This window comes from Megascapheus bottae, chromosome 3, assembly GCF_031878675.1.
Source record: "Megascapheus bottae isolate mThoBot1 chromosome 3, mThoBot2.hap1, whole genome shotgun sequence".
Classification (NCBI taxonomy): domain Eukaryota; kingdom Metazoa; phylum Chordata; class Mammalia; order Rodentia; family Geomyidae; genus Megascapheus; species Megascapheus bottae.
In genome coordinates, this window is record NC_143511.1 from 90,785,675 (window position 1) to 90,805,952 (window position 20,278).

The 20,278-nt window shown below is 49.5% G+C and overlaps 1 protein-coding gene across 7 annotated transcripts in view; it reads left to right on the forward strand.

The window, feature by feature from the left end:
* The first annotated feature begins 8,296 nt into the window (after positions 1-8,296).
* Positions 8,297-20,278, forward strand: part of Ehmt1 (euchromatic histone lysine methyltransferase 1) — a 123,068-nt gene continuing 111,086 nt past the window's right edge. For 5 of the 7 annotated variants that reach the window (XM_090331026.1, XM_090331030.1, XM_090331031.1 and 2 more), the window contains exon 1: positions 9,338-9,546. In XM_090331026.1, the coding sequence (XP_090187152.1) occupies positions 9,430-9,546 (117 nt within the window). In that variant the 5' untranslated portion in view covers positions 9,338-9,429. Of the gene's footprint in view, positions 8,376-9,337; positions 9,547-20,278 lie in introns of those variants that run through there. The other 2 variants (XM_090331028.1, XM_090331029.1) reach the window with 2 other exon arrangements.

A 20,278-nucleotide genomic window follows, 5' to 3' on the forward strand; every position in this document is an offset into this window, starting at 1 on the left:
TGAGAGCCACGCCCCGTGGACAGGACCGAGTGCCCTCCCCAGACCACGCCCCCGATAGCCTCGGCCACGCCCCGCGGATAGGGCCGAGTGCCCTCCCCAGATCACGCCCCCGGGAGCCCCGCCCTCGGCCACGCCCCGTGGACAGGACCGAGTGCCCTCCCCAGACTCCGCCCTCGGCCATGCCCCTGGGACAAAACCGAGTGCCCTCCCCAGACCACGCCCCCGAGAGCCACGCCCTGTGGACAGGACAGGATGCCCTCCACAAACCACGCCCCCAGAGCCTTCCCTCTGGCCCTGCAGACACTAGTCCCGGGTCTGGTGCCCGGGTCCCGCCCCAGCCCCGCCCCTCCGTCCTACCTCTAGTCCTGGCGGGTCTCTGTCTTCTGCCCCCACGGCCCCTTGGGTTCTGCCTTCCCGGGGGTCTGGTCTCTCCTCTCCTGGCTGCCCAGGGGCCGCCCTGGGAAGCTCTCTGGCGCCTTTGGAGCCTTGGCGTTCTTGAGGACATGCCTGTTCCTTTCACAGGGCCCTGCCTTCGACAGTCCTTTACACTGGGCCCCGAGTCCGTGCCTGTGGGGGTCTCCAGCCGTCCACCTCGGCTGAGGACAGAAGCTCTTAGAGCAAGCTGGAAAGGCAGATTTCCCGGAGAGGGTGCTGCAGACACCCTAGCAAATCTCCCCTAGCACCAGCCCCTTATCCTCTATCTGCAAGCAGCACACTGGAAGAAACTGTGGTGGCCTCAGGCCAAACTGGGGAAGTGTGGCTGGGCTATGTGCAGTAGCTACCTTGGCTTTGTGGCCAGCTTGTGGACTCTTAGAGGACAAGTCCTGTACCCCCTCCCCACTGCACTAGAGAAGAGATTCAGGGCTGTGTGGATCCCTTACTTACAAGCTGTGGTGTGGACTGTGAGCCCAAGGGGGACGGGGGGGGGGTGGCTGCCCAGTTTTCTATCACCCAGCCTACTAGGCTTGTGTCCCAAGGTTGTAGAGATAGAGGGATGTGGGTTGTGTCTGTTACACACAAGCCACTGGCTGTGCCTTGCATGGTAGCAGGCGTTTTTGTTATGCAGCCACATACCTACTCACATTTTCCTTACAAGGGTAGGTGAAGGTTTGGGTGTTGTGGGTAAACCCCTATGGAAGCCGTGCAGCCTCCTCTTGAAAGCAGTTTGCTTGGGCTGGCATCTCACCTATGCCAGAGCTCCTTTCCTCCGATTCACTGGGTCCCTGAGAGCTCTTCAGCTCAAGGCTATGCCCTACCCTTGAGCCAAGGTTAACTGAAGATAAGAATCTCAGGTCCTGGCCGGGAGTTTGGCCTAGTGGTTAAAGTGTTTGCCTAGCATGCATGAAGACCCGGGTTTGATTCCTCGGTACCACATACATAGAAAAAAGCCGGAAGTGGTGCTGAGGCTCAAGTGGTAGAGCTCTAGCCTTGAGAAAGTCCAAGGACAGTGCTCAGGCCCTGAGCTCAAGCCCAGGACTGGCAAAAAAAAAAAGAATCTCAGGTCCTTTTGTGCTCCGACTGGCTTTGTGATTCACTCACTTATATAAGTGGGTGCCAGTGTTTGTGGTGTCTGTGATCCCAGTTCCTCTAGAAGCTGGAGCATAATCACTAGTTCCAGGGCATCCCTGGCAAAAGAGTATTCAAGGGCTGGGAGTGAGTTAGTGACTGGGAAAGTGTTAGGCCTTGAGTTCACATCATAAATTATATGAAAGAAAAAAGGGCCAGAGGGGCCGGGAGTTTGGCCTAGTGGTTAAAGTGCTTGCCTAGCATGCATCAAGACCCGGGTTCGATTCCTTGGTACCACATACATAGAAAAAAAAGCTAGAAGTGGTGCTGAGGCTCAAGTGGTAGAGCTCTAGCCTTGAGAAAGTCCAAGGACAGTGCTCAGGCCCTGAGCTCAAGCCCAGGACTGGCAAAAAAAAAAAAAAAAAAAAAAAAAGGGCCAGATACTGGTGGCTCACACTTGTAATCCTAGCCACTCTTGAGGCTGAGATCTGAGGATGGAGGTTCAACACCAGCCTGGGCACTAAAGTCCATGAGACTCTTATCTCCAATGAACCACTAGAAACCGGAAGTAGAGTGTGCTAGCTTTAAGCTGAAGAGCTCAGGGTCAGAGCCCAGGCCCAGTGTTCAAGCCCCACAACCAAAAAGAAAAAAAAGTACTGAGATCTTGTCTCAGATCAGAAACAAAACAAAATGCCTGGGGACATACCTGAAGGCCTGGACTGTACTGCTGAACTCTGGGTTCAATCCCATTGCCAACAAAATAAAATGTGTATTGCTAAGAGCTGCAGTAAATGGACAATCAGTGGCTACTCACCATAGGGCAGTCCTGACGGTGAAAAAGGAGGCTGCCTACATCCTACTTTGGGCGTGTTCCCTGAAAGGATTTTCATTTTTAAACTTTTTTTCTGGTTATGGGCTTGAACTCAGGGCCTAGGCTGTGTCCCTGATCTCTTTTGCTCAAGGCTAGTACTCTATCACTTGAACTATAGCACTACTTCCCATATTCTGGTGGAGATGAGTCTCACAATTCTTTCCTGCCCCAGCTGGCTTTGAACCACTATCCTCAGATCTTAGCCTCCTGAGCAGGTAGGATTACAGGGCCACCATGACCAGCAACATACTCATTTGGTAAGTATTTTGTCTTCCTTATGCCATCAAGTATTATTCTGGTCACTAGGGCACGCAAGCCGTAAAGACAAGTAATGGATAGGGAGTACCCTCATTTTTCACGAAAAAGGAGAAGGAAGACTTCTGTAAAGCAAGCGATTCCGATAGCTGAAATAAAAGGTTTTGGGAAAGGGATAAAGCCCCAGTTCAGGAGTGGATATGGAGAGGTAGAGAGGTGGGTGTGTGGAAAGGGATAAAGCCATGGACAACTACCGACTGCCCAGTGCTGTCCAGGAGGGCTTTGGTCCATGGCCATGCTGGCTTGGGCACTGACAGAGCAGTTTAGCTTCCTGAAGAAACCTAGGGTGGTGCTTGGACTACCCACTTCTTCCTCTGCATCTGTGTGTACATCGACAGACTTAGCAGAGCCCTTCACAGAGTATCTCGGGTGAGTCGGAGCCCAGACTGCCGGTACACTGAAGGCTCCTTCATCTTTGTTAGTGAGAACCTCGGTGTCACTATACTTTCCTCAAGCCTGGACGGGAGCAGCAGGTCTGGTGAAGGAGTAAGATGGTTCGTGAGGTCCTGGGCATGCTCTCTAGTAGGGCTGCCTGATCTGCGGACTGGCTATCAGGAGCAGATAGCCTAGCACTCCAATTCAGCATCTCCCCATCTGTGACTGCTCCCCAGTTAGGACCAGCTCTCCCACTGGAACATAACCTCAACCACACTCAGCCAGGCCTAACCAGAGCTCCTGCCCATGGGTGCCTCTCCAGGGAAGCTCCTCTTCCCATGGAAATGTCCTTCCCCACCAGCAGCCAGGGAACACCTCCAGACCTAATCACAACACCCCTCAAACTGGAACAGGCTCCTAACTGGGATCCCTCCCTATCTGAAGATTCCTCCTCTTTCCTCCTCCTCTTCTTCCCCCCCCCCCCTTTTTCAGTCAGTCGTGGGATTGGGTGCTGTCCCTGAGCTCTTCAGCTCATTGAAGCATTCCTTCTAACCTTGATCGGGAGGCCTTCCTCCATGTACACTCCCTAAGCACAGTCCCCTCAGCTGGAGATTCCCCGTTTAGGTCTTCTCCAGCACAAGACACAAGGTCATTGTGAAGGCCAAGGAAATTACAATGTTTCTGGGGTTAGAAGTCAGGATAGGAGTTGAGCCATAGCCATACTTTTTTGTTTTGTTGTGCTTTTTTTTCCTGGTATATGTAAGTTTACTGGTCTTGGGGTTTAAACTCAGGCTCTTGCTTGTGGTTTTTTTGCTCAAGGCTGGCACTCTGCCACTTGAGTGACACCTCCACTTCTGGCTTTCTGTTGGTTCTTTGGAGTGAAGAGTCTCACAGACTTTTCTGGTAGGCAGGCTTCAAACCTCAGTCTTCACATCTCAGCCTCTTAAGTAGCTACAATTGCAGACGTGAGCCACCTGCAAACCATAAGTTCCTTGCCCTCCATCAGCCCACTAGAATGTGGAATTCAACTGCGAATGAGAGTATGTAGAGTTCCATCCATCTGCAGGTGGGATCCTAACTAGATACCTGAAAAGACATACTAAATCCGCTACTATATTCTCAATTTTGTCTTAAATATATGGCAAAGTATGCCCTGGTATCATCAAAACAACATTTTTTTTTCCTCTTGTTGGTCTCTGGGCGCTGTCCCTCTACCACTGTGAGCCATAGCATGACTTCCAGTTTTCTGATGGTTAAATTGGAGATACGAGTCTCATGGACTTTCATGCCCAGGCTAGCTTTCTGATCCTCAGATCATAGCCTCCTGAGTAGCTAGGAATACAGGCTTGAGGCACCAGCTCTCAGGTATGATGAAGTTTAATTTATATTAGGTACAAAAGGATCTGAAGAACACTAATAAAAGAATAGAACATTATAACAATATATTGTAATAAAATATGCAAATGTGGTTTCTCAGTCTCATTTCTAAATTTTATTTTTTGTAATTAATAGAGGTTATAGTTATATTCGCCAGATAAAAGGAACATTATCTCACACACATTGATACCCTTTCTCATGTCTTTGTCCCCATTTCCCTCCCCCACCCTCTCTCATATTGTTTCCCACCTTCTCTTTCCTATTTCAAATAAACAAATAAACATATATACAATATACAAAATTATAAGATACTATAACAATGAGAATAACCAAGGGATGAGAAATAACCAAGAGATGAGAAATAACAAAGTACATTAAGAACAACATTCACTCCATATCCGGGAGTTAGTCTCTTTCTCTCTCTTTTTTGTGGGTCATGGGGCTTAAACTCTGCCTGGGCGCTGTCCCTGAGCTCTTCAGCTCAAGGCTACCACCCTACCCTTGAGCCAAGGCCCACTTCCTATTTTCTAGAGGTTAATTGGAGATAAGAGTCTTAGGTCCTTTTGTGCTCCGGCCGGCTTTGAACCTTGATCCTCAGATCCCAGCCTCCTTAATAGTTAGGACTACAGGCGTGAGCCACTGCGTCTCATTTTTTTCTTACTATTTTTGCCAGTCCTGGGCCTTGAACTCAGGGCCTGAGCACTGTCCTTGTGCTTTCTCAAGACTAGAGCTCTACCACTTGAGACACAGTCCACTTGAGACACAGTACTACTTCCAGCTTTTTTTTCTATGTATGTGGTACCAAAGAATTGAACCTGGGTCTTCGTGCATGCTAGGTACGAAGTGCTAGGGTTTGAACCCTGGGCTTTAGGCTTGCTACTCAAGTGGTTTATCACTTCAGATGTAAGTACAATCCAGTTTTGCATTTTCTTTTGTAGGAGAGCTTGAATTCTGGGCTGGGCACTGCTGACCTTGAGCTTTTTCACTCTAGTTTGGCATTATACCACTTGAACACTTCCATTTCTGGCTTTTTGATAGTTAACTAGAGTTAAGGATCTCATGGCCTCTCCTGCTCTGGCTGATTTATGAACCATGATCCTTATGTCTCAGCCTCTTGAGTAGGTAGAATTACAGATGTGAGCCATCAGCATCATGTTTTCTAAATCTTTATTATTATTTTGTGGGTCATGGGGCTTGAACTTGGCTTGGTGCTGTGCCTGTGCTTTTCAGCTCAAGGCTTCCACCCTACCTTGAGCCAAGCCCCATGTCCCCTTTTCCAGAGGTTAATTGGAGATTAACCTCAGGTCCTTTTGTGCTGGGCTGGCTTTGAACCTTGATCCTCAGATCTCAGCTTCCTGAGTAGCTGGGATTATAGGCATGAGCCACCATGGCCGGCTACACCTTTTTTTTTTTGTTCTTTATGATAGCTCTTTGGGGCCAGACCTGATATATGAAATCCCAGGTTTTCAACCCCTTGCCCAATGGTTATGCAAGTTGAAAGGGTATTTCTGGTGCTGCCTCCCTTTCTGTTGTCTTTTTCTATGGATGACTTCAATAATAATTCTTCTTCTTCTTTCTAGTTTTGGGGCTGGAACTGAGGACCTGAGCACGGAGTTTCTCAAGTCTAGAGTCCTACCACTTGAGCCACAGCACCACTTCTGGCCTTTTCTATGTATGTAGTACTGAGGACTCAAACCCCGGTCTTTGTGCATGTTAGGCAAGCACTCTACCACTCGGCCAAACTTCCGGCCAACTTCCATTATTCTCTAAGAGATTTTTCCTTAATTTTTTCAACTGCTAGAAATGTACTAACAGCTTCTTCAACAACAGAAACAGCCTCTGCAGTTTAGATGCTTTTCAGGACAAACTTAGTTTTGAATTTGTATAATCATTGCTCACTTGCTTAAGTGGCTTACCTTAGGTCTTCATGTCACCTTGACGTACTTTCCTTCCTTATTTCCTCCCTTCCTCTCTTTCTCCTCCCTCCCTCCCTTTTTTTTAATATATTTTTATTGTAATTAATAAAAGGGTTACATGATATTTGCCAGATAGAAGGTGCATTAATTCACATACATTGATACCCTTTCACATGTCTTGGTACCCATTACCCTCCCCCCACCCACCCCTCCCTCCCTTTTTTGGCAGTACCGGGCTTGAACTTAGGATATTCCTCTGGTTGTAGTGGCTGGCACTCTACCACTTGAGTCATATCTCTAATCCTGCATTTTGCTGAGTATTTGGACATAAAGTGTTGAAGATATATGTATGTATGTATGTATGTATCTATCTAGATAGATACATAGATGTAGATAGATTTTTTTTTTTATTGTTCCTGGAGCTTGACCTCTGGGCCTGGGCATTGTCCCTAAGCTATTCAGATAAAGGCTAGTGGTCTACCACTATGAGCCACAGCACCACTTCCTGTTTTCTGGTGGTTAGTTGGAAATAAGTCTCACAGGATGGTCACCAGTGGCTCATGCTTGTTATCCTAGGTTATTCAGGAGGCTAAAATTGGAGGATTGAGGTTCAAAGCCAGCCAGACACAAATGTCTGTGAGACTCTAATCTCCAAATAACTGCCAAAAAGGGCAGAAGTGGGCAGGGGGAAAAAAAGGCAGAAGCCGTGGCTCAAGTGGTAGAGCACTATCCTTGAGCAAAAATGATCAGGAACAGCATCCAACCCTGAGTCAAGATCCAGTACTGGTATCTAAACACCATTGTGTATGGGGGGGGGGGGGGGCGCCAGGGGTAGAGTGCTTGCCCAGCACGCACAAAGACTGTGGCTCAATTCCTCAGTACCTCATACATAGAAAAAAAAGCTGGAAGTGGTGTTGTGGCTCAAGTGGTAGAGCTCTAGCCTTGAAAGCCTTGAGCTGAAGAGCTCATGGACAGCGTCCAGGCTCAGAATTCAAGTCCCAAGATGGACAAAACCAACCAACCAACCAACCCTACCCCCAAACTACAAAACCAAAACACAAGAAACAGAAAAACAAACATTTCATGCGTTGCTTGCAGGAAATGGTAGTGTACGGCTCAAAATGGTTTCTATCTATAACCTTTATAGAGCACGCTAGGAAATCTAGTAACTCCTGATGTTTTCTTGTGTGGGGTGCCTGTCCCTGAGCCTCTCCGTGCTCAAGGCTAGGGCTCTACTACTTGAGCCACAGCATCATCCCTGGCCTTTTCTGGGGATGTGGTACTGTGGAGTCGAACCCAGGGCTTTGCGGACGCTAGGTACGCACTCGACGGCCAAGCATGTTCCCGGACTATGAGACCCACGTCCAATCGACGGCCACAGGACCCCCCTGGAGGTGGAGTGTGGCTCCAGGAGTGAGAAGGCTCAGGGAGACCACCCGGACCGAGGGCCAGCCCCGGGATGACCACCCTGAAAACGCGAGGAGCCGGGCGCGCGGCCTCGCGGGCAGGGCCGCCCAGCACGCCCGCAGGCCGGGGCTCAGCCGAACACGCCCAACGCGGGGCCGAGGCTCAGGCGGCGCGGCCCCGGCCTGCGCGCCCCGGCCACCGCGGCTCTGAGGCCCGCGGCCCGGCCGCCAGGCGCTCCCCTCCCATGACCCCCGGACAACGGGACCGACAAAAAATGAGAATCATAAAAGAAGTCTACCGGCAACACGTCTAGGGTTGCAGACAACTGAGGAAAAGGCAGCAGCCACGGCGCCGCGGGCGCCGCCCGCTCCGGGAGACTCCCGCTAGGCCTCGGCGCGGAGAAGCCCAGCGCGCAGGCGCCCCCCCGGAGTGCGCGCAGGCGCCGCACGGCCCAGCGCGGGTGCGCAGGCGCACGGGCGCGCGCAGGCGCAGGCGCGGAGCGCCGGCCCCGCCCCGGCCCTAGGCCGCGAGGCGCGGGCGGGGTGATGGCGCGCGGGAGGGGCGGGGCCACGCTGCGGGCCCGGGCCATGGCCGCCGCCGATGCTGAGGTGAGGCGCGGGGTTGACGGGTGGCGCGGGGGCGACGGCCCGCGACGGCGGCGGCGGCGGCGGCGGCGGCGGCGGCCGCGGCGCCGGCGCGGGGCCGTGGGGGGCGCCGGGTGCGGCGGTAGGCCCGATGAGGCCGCGCGACCCCGCTGCTCCGGCCAGGCCGCGCTGAGGCCCCGGCGGCGGCCCGCGCATCGCCGGACCGCTTTGTGCGCCGCGGTCCCGGCGGCGGGCGGCGGGCGGCGGGCGCCGGCGCGTTCGCGCCGCGCCGTGCGGTCCGCGGGCCGCCAGCTGGCGCGCGGGCCTCGCCGGCGGGCGCCCCGGAGACAAAAGGAAAAGTGTGGCGGGGAAGTTGGGGCGGCGCGGCGGGGGCGAGGCCGGCCTGCGCCCGCCGCCCGCCGCCCGCGCCCTGACCTTTCGCTCCGAGCGGAGCCTGGCTCCATCTTTGCGGAAAAGTTGCCGGTCCCGGCGCGCAGCCCCGCGCCGCCCGCCGCACAAAGGCGCCGCAGCCCGCGCGGCCGGCCGGCTGGGCCGGCGCTGCCCGGGGCGCCCGGCCGCCCAAGTTTACCTCCGCTCGCCGGCGCCCAGGGCGGCCGCGCCGCGCTCGCCGTCTTTTGTTCGGCGGCGGCGGCGGCGGCGGCGGCGGCCTCGCCCGGCCGCGTCTCCAGCCGAGTTCGCTTCCTGGTTCGTGGCGGCCGGTGGGCGCCGGCTCCCCGCGGGGCCGCCGGGCGCGGCGCGGGGTCGGAGCGCGCGGGAAGGGCGTGCGGAGCCCGGGCCCGGCCGAAGCCCGGGCTGCTCCCGAGCAGCACCCGCGCCGCCCTGCCCCGGTCGTCCGCCCCGGGGCCGCCTGGCGCGGCTCCGAGGTCGCAGGGAAGTGGAGGGCAGTGAGAGTCGCTCCGCCGCCCTGGCACAGGCTTCGTGCACCGCTCGTGTTTGTGTTTCGTTCCTCGCGGATTTTCCTCCTTTTCTTGTCATCTGGTAAAGTGCAGGAAGTTGAAAGGAATGCCCATCGCGTTTGCTCAGTACCACGGCTCGAGAACTGAGTGGGGCACAAAAGATGGACACAGCCCTGCCAGGGCGCTCCCGGCCTGCAGGGGAGAGGGGTCGTTCACGGAGCGCGTTCTGCGGCCCCTGGATCAGTACCTCATTCAGCTTTCTCTGTCCTGCGCAGGAGGTACTTTTTCCTATTTAGCAGACGAGGAAAACAACTCTTGACAGTGCCTAAGTAGTCGCTCTGCCCGGTCAGTTGTAGGCCTCGACTCTTTCGGACTTGGGGACGTAGTAGTTGTTGACTGAGTGATGGAGGAAGCTGGTCCCAGTGGTGCACACTTGAATGGCAACGTTGGGGTTGCAAAGGCTAGACGGTGTCTAGATCCAGACAAACCTGAGCCGGTGGCCCCGGAGAGCCAGTGAGGACTCCCTGTATTTCTTGAAGCCTGTGCTTGGGACCCAGGTTGTGAGGGGACTTGGTGTCAAATCCTTCACATAATCCTGAGGGTTTTATGCAGTAGATTCTGTTATCCTCTTTTGTAGATGAGGAAACAGGGTTAAAGTTTGTGGTAGAGAAGATGAAGAAGCATATGGTTTAGCCCATGCATGATGACACATGTTTTATTTGTGGTGGTCATTTTAAAGATCTGTCTATCTAGAGTTGCTCTTCAGCGTGGTTATTGTGGAGTAAGGTCTGCTGTGTGCAGCGCAGCACTGCTGACCCCCTTGGAAGAGAATAGGCTTGTGGGCATTCTTTTCACTGAATTTGGGAAATGCTTCCTAGTGAGGCTTCATTAATTTCAGAAGGATTAATCAGACAGTGCTGACATTTGAAATTACATATCCGTTATATCTGTTCTTTTCTCTTTCTCTCTCTCTTTTTTTTTTTAGTGGGTTATGGGGCTTGAACTCTGGGCCTAGGCGCTGTCCCTGAGCTCTTCAGCCCAAGGCTACTGCACTATTCCTGGAGGCATGGCCGTTTTCTAGTGATTAATTGGAGATATGACTCTTCGGGTCTTTTGTGCCCAAGCTGGCTTTGAACTGAGATCCTCAGATCTCAGCCTCCTGAGTAGCTAGGATTACAGGAGTGAGCCATCATACCTGGCTTCTTCCCCCCTCTCTTTTTGCCAGTCCTGAGCCTTGAACTCAGGACCTGAGCACTGTCCTTGGGCTTTCTCAAGGCTAGCACTCTACTGCTCTACTGCTTGAGCCACAGCACCACTTCCAGTTTTTTTTTCTTCTATGTATGTGGTACTGAGGAATCGAACCTGGGTCTTTGCATGCTATCAAGCACTCTACCACTAGGCCAAACCTTGGGCCTCTTTTCTCTCTTGACCTACCAAGATGGGTCAACACGTTTCCACCTGAGAAGTACTGAGATAGAAATCAATTGAGATATTCCTCTAGCTTTGTAGATTATAAATGGGGGCTCCACTCTTGGGTTTTTATTTTATTTTATTCTTTTGCCAGTCCTGGGGCTTGAATTCTGGGCCTGGGTACTGTTAAGCCAATCACCTGTTCTGGCTTTTCTATGTATGTGGTACTGATGAACCCAACCTAGGGCTTTGTGCATGCTAAGGGAGCACGCTACCACTAGGCCATACTCCAGGGCCAACTCCTGGGTTTAGATAGGTGTTTAGATATGTGTCCAGAATCCAGTGTGGTGAACAAGGCTTTTGTCCTAGCACATGTCTTCTTTTATCAGGAGGGCCTTTCCAAGCAATTCTGTACTTGTCCAGCAGGGTAGCTACTCTGTATCTCTTGCTTTAATATCTTTTGCCTTTAAAAATTAACAGGGTGGGGTGGCTCACCCCTGTAATCCTAGCTACTCAGGAGGCTGAGATCTGAGAGTCAAGGTTCAAAGCCAGCCTGGGCACAAAAGGGCCTAAGACTCTTATCTCCTATTAACCTCTAGAAAATGGGAAGTGGGGCTTGGATCAAGGGTAGGGTAGTAGCCTTGAGCTGAAGAGCTCAGTGACAAGGCCCAGGCCCAGGGATAGGGCAGTATCCTTGAGCTGAAGAGTTCAGGGACAGCGCCCGAGCCCACAGTTTAAGCCCCATGACCTCCCCACCTCCATCCCCCCCCCCCCCAAAAAAAATAGTATCTGCTGGGAGCTGGTGGCTCCACCTTTAATCCTAGCTGTTCAGGAGGTTGAGATTTGAGGATCAAGGTTTGAAGCTAGCTCCGGCAGAAAAGTCCTTAGGAAACTCATTTCCAATAAGTTACTGAAAAACTGAAAATGGTGCTGTGGCTCAAATGGTAGAGCCTTAAGCACAAAGAGGGCCAGAAATAGTGCCCAGGCTCTGAGTTCAAGCCCCAGGACTGGGAAAAATAATCAGCTGGTGGCTGGTGTCCAATGCCTGTAACCCCACCCAGGAGGCTGAGATCTGAGGATCATGGTTGGAAGCCAACCAGGGCAGGCAAGTCCTGTGAAACTCATCTTCAATTAACCAGCAGAAAACAGGAAGTGGTGCTGTGGCTCCAAGTGGTAGAGCACTAACTAGCCTTGAGTGAAGGAGCTTAGGGATAGTGTCCAAGCCCTGAATTCAAGCCACAGGACTGACCCCCCCCCCCAAAAAAAAAAAAAAGTCTTACGGACTTTCTGTCTGGGTTGCCTGTGAACCACAATCCTTAAATCCCAGTCTACTGAATAGCTAGGATTACAGGCATGAGCCACCAGCACCCAGCTTAACTTCCAGCTTTTTGATGATTATTTGGAGATAATAGTTACAAGGTCTTTCTGCTTGAGCTGGCTTTGAACTGAGATTCTCAGAGATCTTAGCTTCCTGATGGAAGTCATGGTCCCATTGTTTCCTTGGTTGGTGTTGAGAAGTCCAGTTTGATTTCTCTTGTTATTGTGTCTGGGCAGGCACTGTCCTGGAGCTTCTTTTACTCAAGGCTAGGACTCTACCACTTAAGCCACAGTGCCATTTTCAGCTTTTTCTGAGTAGTCTATTGGAGATAAGAGACTCACAGACTTTCCTACTGAGGCTGGCTTTGAACTGTGATCCTCAGATCTTAGTTTCTTGAGTAGCTAGGATTCAGGTGTGAAACACAAGTGGCGAGCTAATATTATTTTTTCTAGCATTCTTTTTTTGGCCAGTTCTAGGGCATGAACTTAGGGCCTGGGTACTGTCTTTGGACACTTTTTGCCCAAGGCTAGCACTGTGCCACTTGAGCCATAGTGCCACTTCCAGCTTTTTCTGTGTATGTGTTATTGAGGAATTGAATTGAAACCTCTTTGTACAACTATTTAAAAATAAAATTAATTCATGAAAAAAAAGACATTTTTGTCTGAGTACTGATGCCTCACATCTGTAATCCTAGCCACTCAAGGCTGAAAGCTTGAGAATCATGTGGTTTGAAGCCAGAGTAGGAAAAAAGTCTTCTAGACTCCCATTTCCAAAAATAGCAGAGAAGCTGGGCTGAGGTATAGGGAGGTAGCTGAGCAAACAAGCCTGAGTTCAAACCTGGGTACCAACAAAAAAGGAAAAATCTGTCTTAGCTGGGTACTTAGCTACACGGGAGGCTGAGATCTGAGGATTGTGGTTTAAGCCAGCCAGGGCAGGAAAGTCTGTGAGACTCTTAAACTATCCAGAAAAAGCTCGAAGTGTCTCTGTAGATCAGTGCCTCTGTAGATCGAGTGGTAGAGCTATAGCCTTGAGCACAAAGAGGCTCAGGGACACTGCCTAGGCCTTGGGTTAAAGCCCCACAATTGACACAAATAATAGGCCAAAGACAGATTTTTTTTTGGAGGGGGGCGGGGCTAGTCCTGAGCTTGAACTCAGACTTGGCAGTACTGCCCCCCATCCTTTTTTTGTTCAATAGTGCTCAACCACTTGAATCATAGCACCAGATCCATATCTCATGGACTTTCCACTTAGACTGGCTTTGAACCTGGTTCCTCAGATCTCAGTGACTTGAATAGCTAGGATTTCAACAAGAGTTAGTCAGTGGTATTCAACCATTTTAAATTATTGAGTATGGAGTGAAATAGGGTTTCAGCTTAAGTGTTTGTATGTGACTAACACTTTGGCTCAGCTCCAGTTGTTGGGAAGAATATTCTTTGCTGAATTGTCTTGACATTATTTGTTGCAAATCAGTTGTCTGTATATATGAAAGATTATTTCTGGATCCTTAGTTCTATTCCATTGTTTTGTTTATCTACACCTATGATAGTACCACCTCGTATTGATTATTGTAGCTATGAAAAAAATTTTTTTTTTCGGAAGGGGAGTACTAGAGTTTGAACTTGGCCTTGCACTTGATAAGCAAGCACTGTACTCCTTGAGCTATGGTACTGGCTAGTCCTGTAATAATGTTTTGAAACCTATGTGAATCCTTCATTTATTTCCTTCCTTCCTTCCTTCCTCTCTGTTTTGCCTGTATGAACTTTTTTTTTTTTTTTTTTTTTGCCAGTCCTGGGCTTGAGCTCAGGGCCTGAGCTCTGTCCTTGGACTTTCTCAAGGCTAGAGCTCTACCCACTTGAGCCTCAGCACCACTTCCGGCTTTTTTCTATATATGTGGTGCTGAGGAATCGAACCCAGGTCTTCATGCATGCTAGGCAAGCACTCTACCACTAGGCCAAACCCCCAGCCTGCCTGTATGAACTTTTGATCTTCTTGCCTTTGAGATTCATTCCCACCCGATAATTGATTTTTTTTTTTTTTTTTGGCCCCCTTCTCTTTCTGGCCCCGCTCGCTCCGGCCCCTTCTCGCTCTGGCCCCGCTCGCTCCGGCCTCGCTGGCTCTGGCTTCGCTGGCTCTGGCTCGGCTCGCTCTGGCCCCGCTTGCTTGCTTTCGCTCTCTGTCGCTTGTTGCAGTCTCGTCTCTGCCACTTCCGGCTTGGTTGTGTATGTGGGATACCGAGGAATCGAACCCGGGTCCTTGTGCATGCTAGGCAAGCACTTTAACCGCTAGGCCAAACTCCCGGGCCCCCGATAATTGATTTTTGTTCTCACATGGTTTTGGGTTTTTTTTTGTCAGTCATGGGGCTTGAACTCAGGGTCTGTGGGTACTGTCCTTGGGCTTTCTCAAGGCTAGCGCTCAACCATTTCAGCCACAGCACCACTTTTGGCTTTTTCTCTGTATGTGGTACTGAGGAATTGAACTCGGGGCTTTTCTGCATACTAGGCAAGCACTCTTCCACTAGGCCATGCTATTGCCCCCTTTTTTTTTTTCTTTTGCTTGGTCTTGGAGCTTGAACTTAGGGCTTGGATGCTATCCTTGAGCTCTGTCACTCTAGGCTAGCACTCTACTGCTTTGAGCTGCTCCACTTGGGGATTTCTGGTGGTTAATTAGAGGTAAGAGTCCATGAACTTTCCTGCCTGGGCTAACTTTGAACTGGAATCCTTAGATCTCAGCTTCCTGTGTAGGGGTAGGTTCACAGGTATGATCTAGGAACACCTGGCTTCCCCTCCTTCTACCCCCCATTTTTTTTTTTTTTTTTTTTTTTTGCCAGTCATGGGGCTTGAACTCAGGGCCTGAGCATTGTCCTTGGTTCTTCTTCTCAAGGCTAGGGCTCTGACACTTGAGCTACAGCACCACTTCCAGCTTTTTTTTTTTTTGCCAGTCCTGGGCTTGAGCTCAGGGCCTGAGCTCTGTCCTTGGACTTTCTCAAGGCTAGAGCTCTACCCACTTGCGCCTCAGCACCACTTCTGGCTTTTTTTCTATGGATGTGGTACTGAGGAATTGAACCCGGGTCCTCGTGCATGCTAGGCAAGCACTCTACCACTAGGCCAAACTCCCAGCCAACTTCCAGGCCCCTTTTTTTTTGTTTTTGGCCAGTCCTGGGCTTGAGCTTAGGGCCTGAGCACTGTCCTTGGACTTTCTCAAGGCTAGAGCTCTACCACTTGAACCACAACACCACTTCTGGCTTTTTTTTTTTTTTTCTATGTATGTGGTACCAAGGAATCGAATCTGGGTCTTTATGCAAGCACTCTGCCACTAGGCCAAAGTCCTGCACTCACCCCCGCCCCCCCTTTTTTTTAAATGTTGGGTAGAACCTAGGGTTAGTGGCTCATGCTGTGGTCCTAGCTACTAAGAAGATTGAGAGCTGCAGCCTGAACAGACAAATCCAAGAGATTTATCTCTAACCAGCAGGAAGCTAGAAGTAGAGGTGTGGAGTGACAGCCTTCTGTGAGAAAAGCACAAAAAACAAAACAAAACAAAACTTAAGCTCCTTACAGGGGTTTAGGTCCCCAAATTAATTTTTTTTGTTTTGTGTCTTTTGAGGAACTTGTTCTTTCTCCTTCTTCCCCCTCCTCTTCCTCCTCCTCCTCTTCCTCCTCCCCCTTTTTCCCCCCTCCTCCTTCCTCCCCCTCCTCCCCCCTCCCCTTCCCCTCTCCCTCTTCTTCCCCCTCCTCCTCCTCCTCCCCCTCCTCCTCCTCCCCTCCCCCTCCTCCTCCTCCTCCTCCTCTTCCTCCTCCTCCTCCTCCTCCTCCTACTCCTCCTCCTTTTTCGTGGGTCGTGGGGCTTGAACTCTGCCTGCGCTGTCCCTGAGCTCTGCAGCTCAAGGCTACTGCCCTATCCCCTACCCTGTGCCAAGCCCCACTTCCTGTTTTCTAGAGGTTACTTGGAGATAAGTCTCTGGTCCTTTTGTTTCTGGGCTGGATTTGAACCTTGATCCTCAGATCTCAGCGTCTTGAGTAGCTAGGATTACAAGTGTGAGCACGCCTGGCAGGAATTTGTTCATTTTAACAAAATTACTTGTTTCCTTATGACCTTTTTTATTTTAGTTTAGAAATTTATTTTTTGTTGGTACTAGGGCTTGAACTCAGGGCCTTTCTCTTTTGGTTTCTTCCTTTTTTCCCTGCTCCCTCCTCTTCTTTTTCCTCTGTGTTCGTTGTTCCTGAGCTTTTTCACTTAAAGCTAGCACTCTAACACTTGAACCGCAGCTCCACTTTGGGCTTTTTGGTGGTTAATTAGAGATAAGAATCTCACGGATTTTCAAAGCCTGAACTGGCTTTGACATATGTTCTTCGGGTCTCAGCCTCCTGAGTACCTAGGATTATAAACCTGAGCTCCTGGCCAATACCTTGCCTCTCCTAGCATGCATGAAACCTTGGGATGGATTCCTTCATTTCACATTCACAGAAAAAGATAGAAGTGGTGCTCTGGCTCAGTAGAGTGCTAGCCTTGAGAAAGCTCAAGGGCAGTGCCCAGGCCCTGAGTTCAAGCCAGAGGACTGGTCAAAGAAAAAAAAAAGTATCAGTTCTACTCTACCTATCAATTTTAATGTTCTCCAATCTCTCTTGAAGTAGTTTCAAAGTTGAGGTGTTTTATCACTTTAAATTGATATTAGTGCATGGTGAAAAACATGCAGAGATCCACTTTTAGTTTTCTGTAAATGGATGGTGAGTTTTCCCAACATCAGTTGTTGAAGAGGTTTTTAATTTTCCACAGTATGTCTTTGGCTCCCTTATCAAATAGCATATAACTATAAGTGTATGGTTTTATTTTCTGTATCTTCTAATCTTTTCCATTTATTATCGATTTTTAAAATCTGAGGTCTTGAAGATCCAGCATTTTTTTTTTTTTTGTTAGTCCTGGGGCTTGAACTCAGGGCCTGAGCACTGTCTTTGGGCTTTCTCAAGGCTAGCACTCTACCACTTGAGCCATAGCACCACTTCCAGCTTTTTTTGTATGTGTGTGGTACTGAGGAATCGAATCTTGGTCTTCGTGCATGCTAGGCAAGCACTTTACTACTAGTTTAAACTCCCAACTCATTGTATGTATATTTGTAATTCATCCAGTCCCTCTTTTTTACTTTATTTATTTTTTTGGTCTGTTGTGGGCTCCACAACTGACTCTAAAATAAGAAATCACCTGAGCCAGGCATTGGTGGCTTATGCTTGGAATCTCAGCTGCTGAGGAGGCTAATTCTTGAGGTTTGAAGCTAACCCAGTCAGAAAAGTCTGTGACAAGGCTAGGAATGTGACTTAATAGTAGAATGCTTTCCTAGTATACATGAAGCCCTAGGTTCGATTCCTCAATATCACATAAGCAGGAAAAGCTAGAAGTGGCTCTGACTCAAGTGATAGAGGGCTTTCCTCGAGCTAAAGAGGCTCAGGGATAGTGCCCACCCAGTCCCTGGGTTGAAGCCCAGGACAGGCAAAAAAAAAAAAAGATTAAAAATTGAAGCAGAAAAGTCAAGTTAATAAAAGTCAGGTGATAACCAGAAAATGTGAAGCCAAATTGAAACCCCCTCCCAGAAGGCACTAAGATACAGAAACTAAGGGGGAAAATGACAGACGTCATTGTCTTCAGTAATTTATATGAGTTAACTATTATTCCAATTAAAAAGCCAAGAGGGCTCGGCGCTGTGGCTCATGCCTAGTTACCCAGGAGGCTGAGATCTGAGGATCCAAGGATCCAGCTAGGCAGGAAAGGCCATGAAAGGCGTATGTCCAGTTAACCACCGGAAAACTGGAAGTAGCACTGTGGCTGAAAGCGGTAGAGTGCTATCCTTGAGCAAAAAGAGGTCAGAGACAGCACCCCAGGCCCAGTGTTCAAGCTCCATGATAGACCCCCCCACCCAAAAAAAAAGTTGTTTAAAAATAGTTGTTTATGGGCCGGGAGTATGACCTAGTGGTAGAGTGCTTGCCTAGCATGCATGAAGACCTGGGTTCAATTCCTCGATACCACATACATAGAAAGTGGTGCTGAGGCTCAAGTGGTAGAGCTCTATCCTTGAGAAAGCCCAAGGACAGAGCTCAGGCCCTGAGCTCAAGCCCAGGACTGGCAAAAATAAATAAATAAATAAATAAAAAATAGTTGTATTATGCTTTGAGACAGGGTCCCCAAAGAAGATTGAGGCGTCGGAAATGCAAAAGCAAGGTTTATTGCGGGTTTGGATGGAGTTGTTAATCAGGGTCTACACGGTCTTTTTAAAGACAGAAATCACAGATTTACAACCATGGGGGGTGGGGTCGGGTGAGATAAGGAACTCCCTGGGCTGATGGCCCATTCAGCTGTTAGAAAGTAGTTTTATGGCTTAGAAAACAAAAGCCATCCCTTGAATTTACCTGAGTTTTTTGGTTAATTTTAACACAGACAGGTCAGTTTCTGGGCCTTAATGGAATCACAGTTCTGTTTCTTTAATTTATGTGTGCTTTTGGGTCACTGATAGTGTATATATAAAACACCAACATGGTTACTACCTCAGAATGGGGGCGCTTTTTTAGCTCCTCAGTTGTTTATGATTGATGGCCACAGCTAGACCCAAAATATCACCGCACACATGCGTGTTTGTGTGAGTTCTGCATGTGCATGTGTGTGTGCTTATGTATGTGTACAACCAGAGCGTGTGTGAGCACGAGTGAGAGCGAGAGTAAGCTTCGAGCATCAGTGGTGGGCAAGTGAGAGTCACTGGGCACAGTGATAAAGCGATCTCTTTTCCTAAGCATAACTACAGAATTCATCAGTTAAAAAAAAAAAAAGGTCCAAGTGCTGGCTTGTGGCTCATTGTGTGGTCCTGTCTTCCTCAGAAAGACAAAAGAAATCCATCCTTAGATCACTGTCTCCTGAATAGGGTTATAGTTACTTTCTTCTTCTTCTTTTTTTTTTTTTTTTGCCAGTCCTGGGCTTGAGCTCAGGGCCTGCGCACTGTCTTGGACTTTCTCAAGGCTAGAGCTCTACCTCTTGAGACTCAGCACCACTTCCAGCTTTTTTTTCTATGTATGTGGTATGAGGAATTGAACCCAGGTCTTCCTGCATGCTGGGCAAGCACTCTACCACTAGGCCAAGCTCCCAGCCCCGTTATTTCCTTCTTGGCTCATATACTCCTTCCTTTGGGTCAGGACCCATAAAGCAGAAATGCTCACTGCAATTGTGGATTGTACCTCTGGCTCCTCTTGCTTGCCCCTTTCTCCTAAAATAGCTTTATTTCAGCCCCCCAGCTGAAGGTTTCGGAAGACAGTTGAGACTGGTTCTGCATTTGTTCATGACAGCAAGAAGCTCATTGTTTTTCACTTATATTTCTACCTTTTGTCTTTTTTGTTTGTTTGTTTTTGGTGCTTGTCCTGGATCTTGAACTATAATTTCTCTGCTTAAGGGTAGTGCTCTACCCCTACCACCTAACTACAGCTCCATTCCCACCCTTTCTGGTAGTTTGGTGGCAGTAAGAATCTCATAGACTTTCATGCCTGGACTGGCTTCTAACCATGATCCTGGGTAGCCAGTATTACACGGTAAGCTACCAGCACCTGGCTATTTCGCTTCAACTGTGTATGAAGAGTATTTGAATATTTTGATATTTAACAGTGTCTTCTGTTTCTTCTTTGTTTCTGTGATGTCCTCAGTGGTGGTAGATGAGGCTGAGAGTGACAAAACCGGGTGAGCCAGCCTAAGGGACTATGGGCTCTGCTGCTGGGATAGTATTGTTCAGTGACTGTCATTTTTGGAAGACTATGTGACTGGGGAATTTAGGTGTGGGAATGACACTGACCACTCACAGGAGAAGGAGAGACAGTGATCTGCAGTCTGTTTAGTCTACACATCAAGTTGGTGCAATAATCATGTCTGGCTTGTTGGTGGGAAGACTCCATTTTCCTTGGAATGACAGGAGGGTGTGGGGAGATGCAGAAAACCAAGGTGGCAGGGTTCGTCCACTTGTTCATCTTTTTGTTTTCCTATGGAATCAAAAAACAAGTACTGATGCTTGTTGAGAAGAGACCCAGTGAGAATAGTGGTTTTTATCTGTTTCTGAATGATGACTAGATAGTTTGGCTGCAAGTCTGCCTATTCTAGAACTTACTCTTAGAACAAAAGAGTGGGGGAGGGCCCCTGGATCTGGAGGAAACTCCAGTTTAACACAAGGTGCAGTGAGGAAGCCAGAACAATAGGGAAGGTTTCTTTGTGCTTGCCTTTGAAAAGAAACTTAATGGAAGGCACTGAGCCAAGCAGTGCCATGCTCA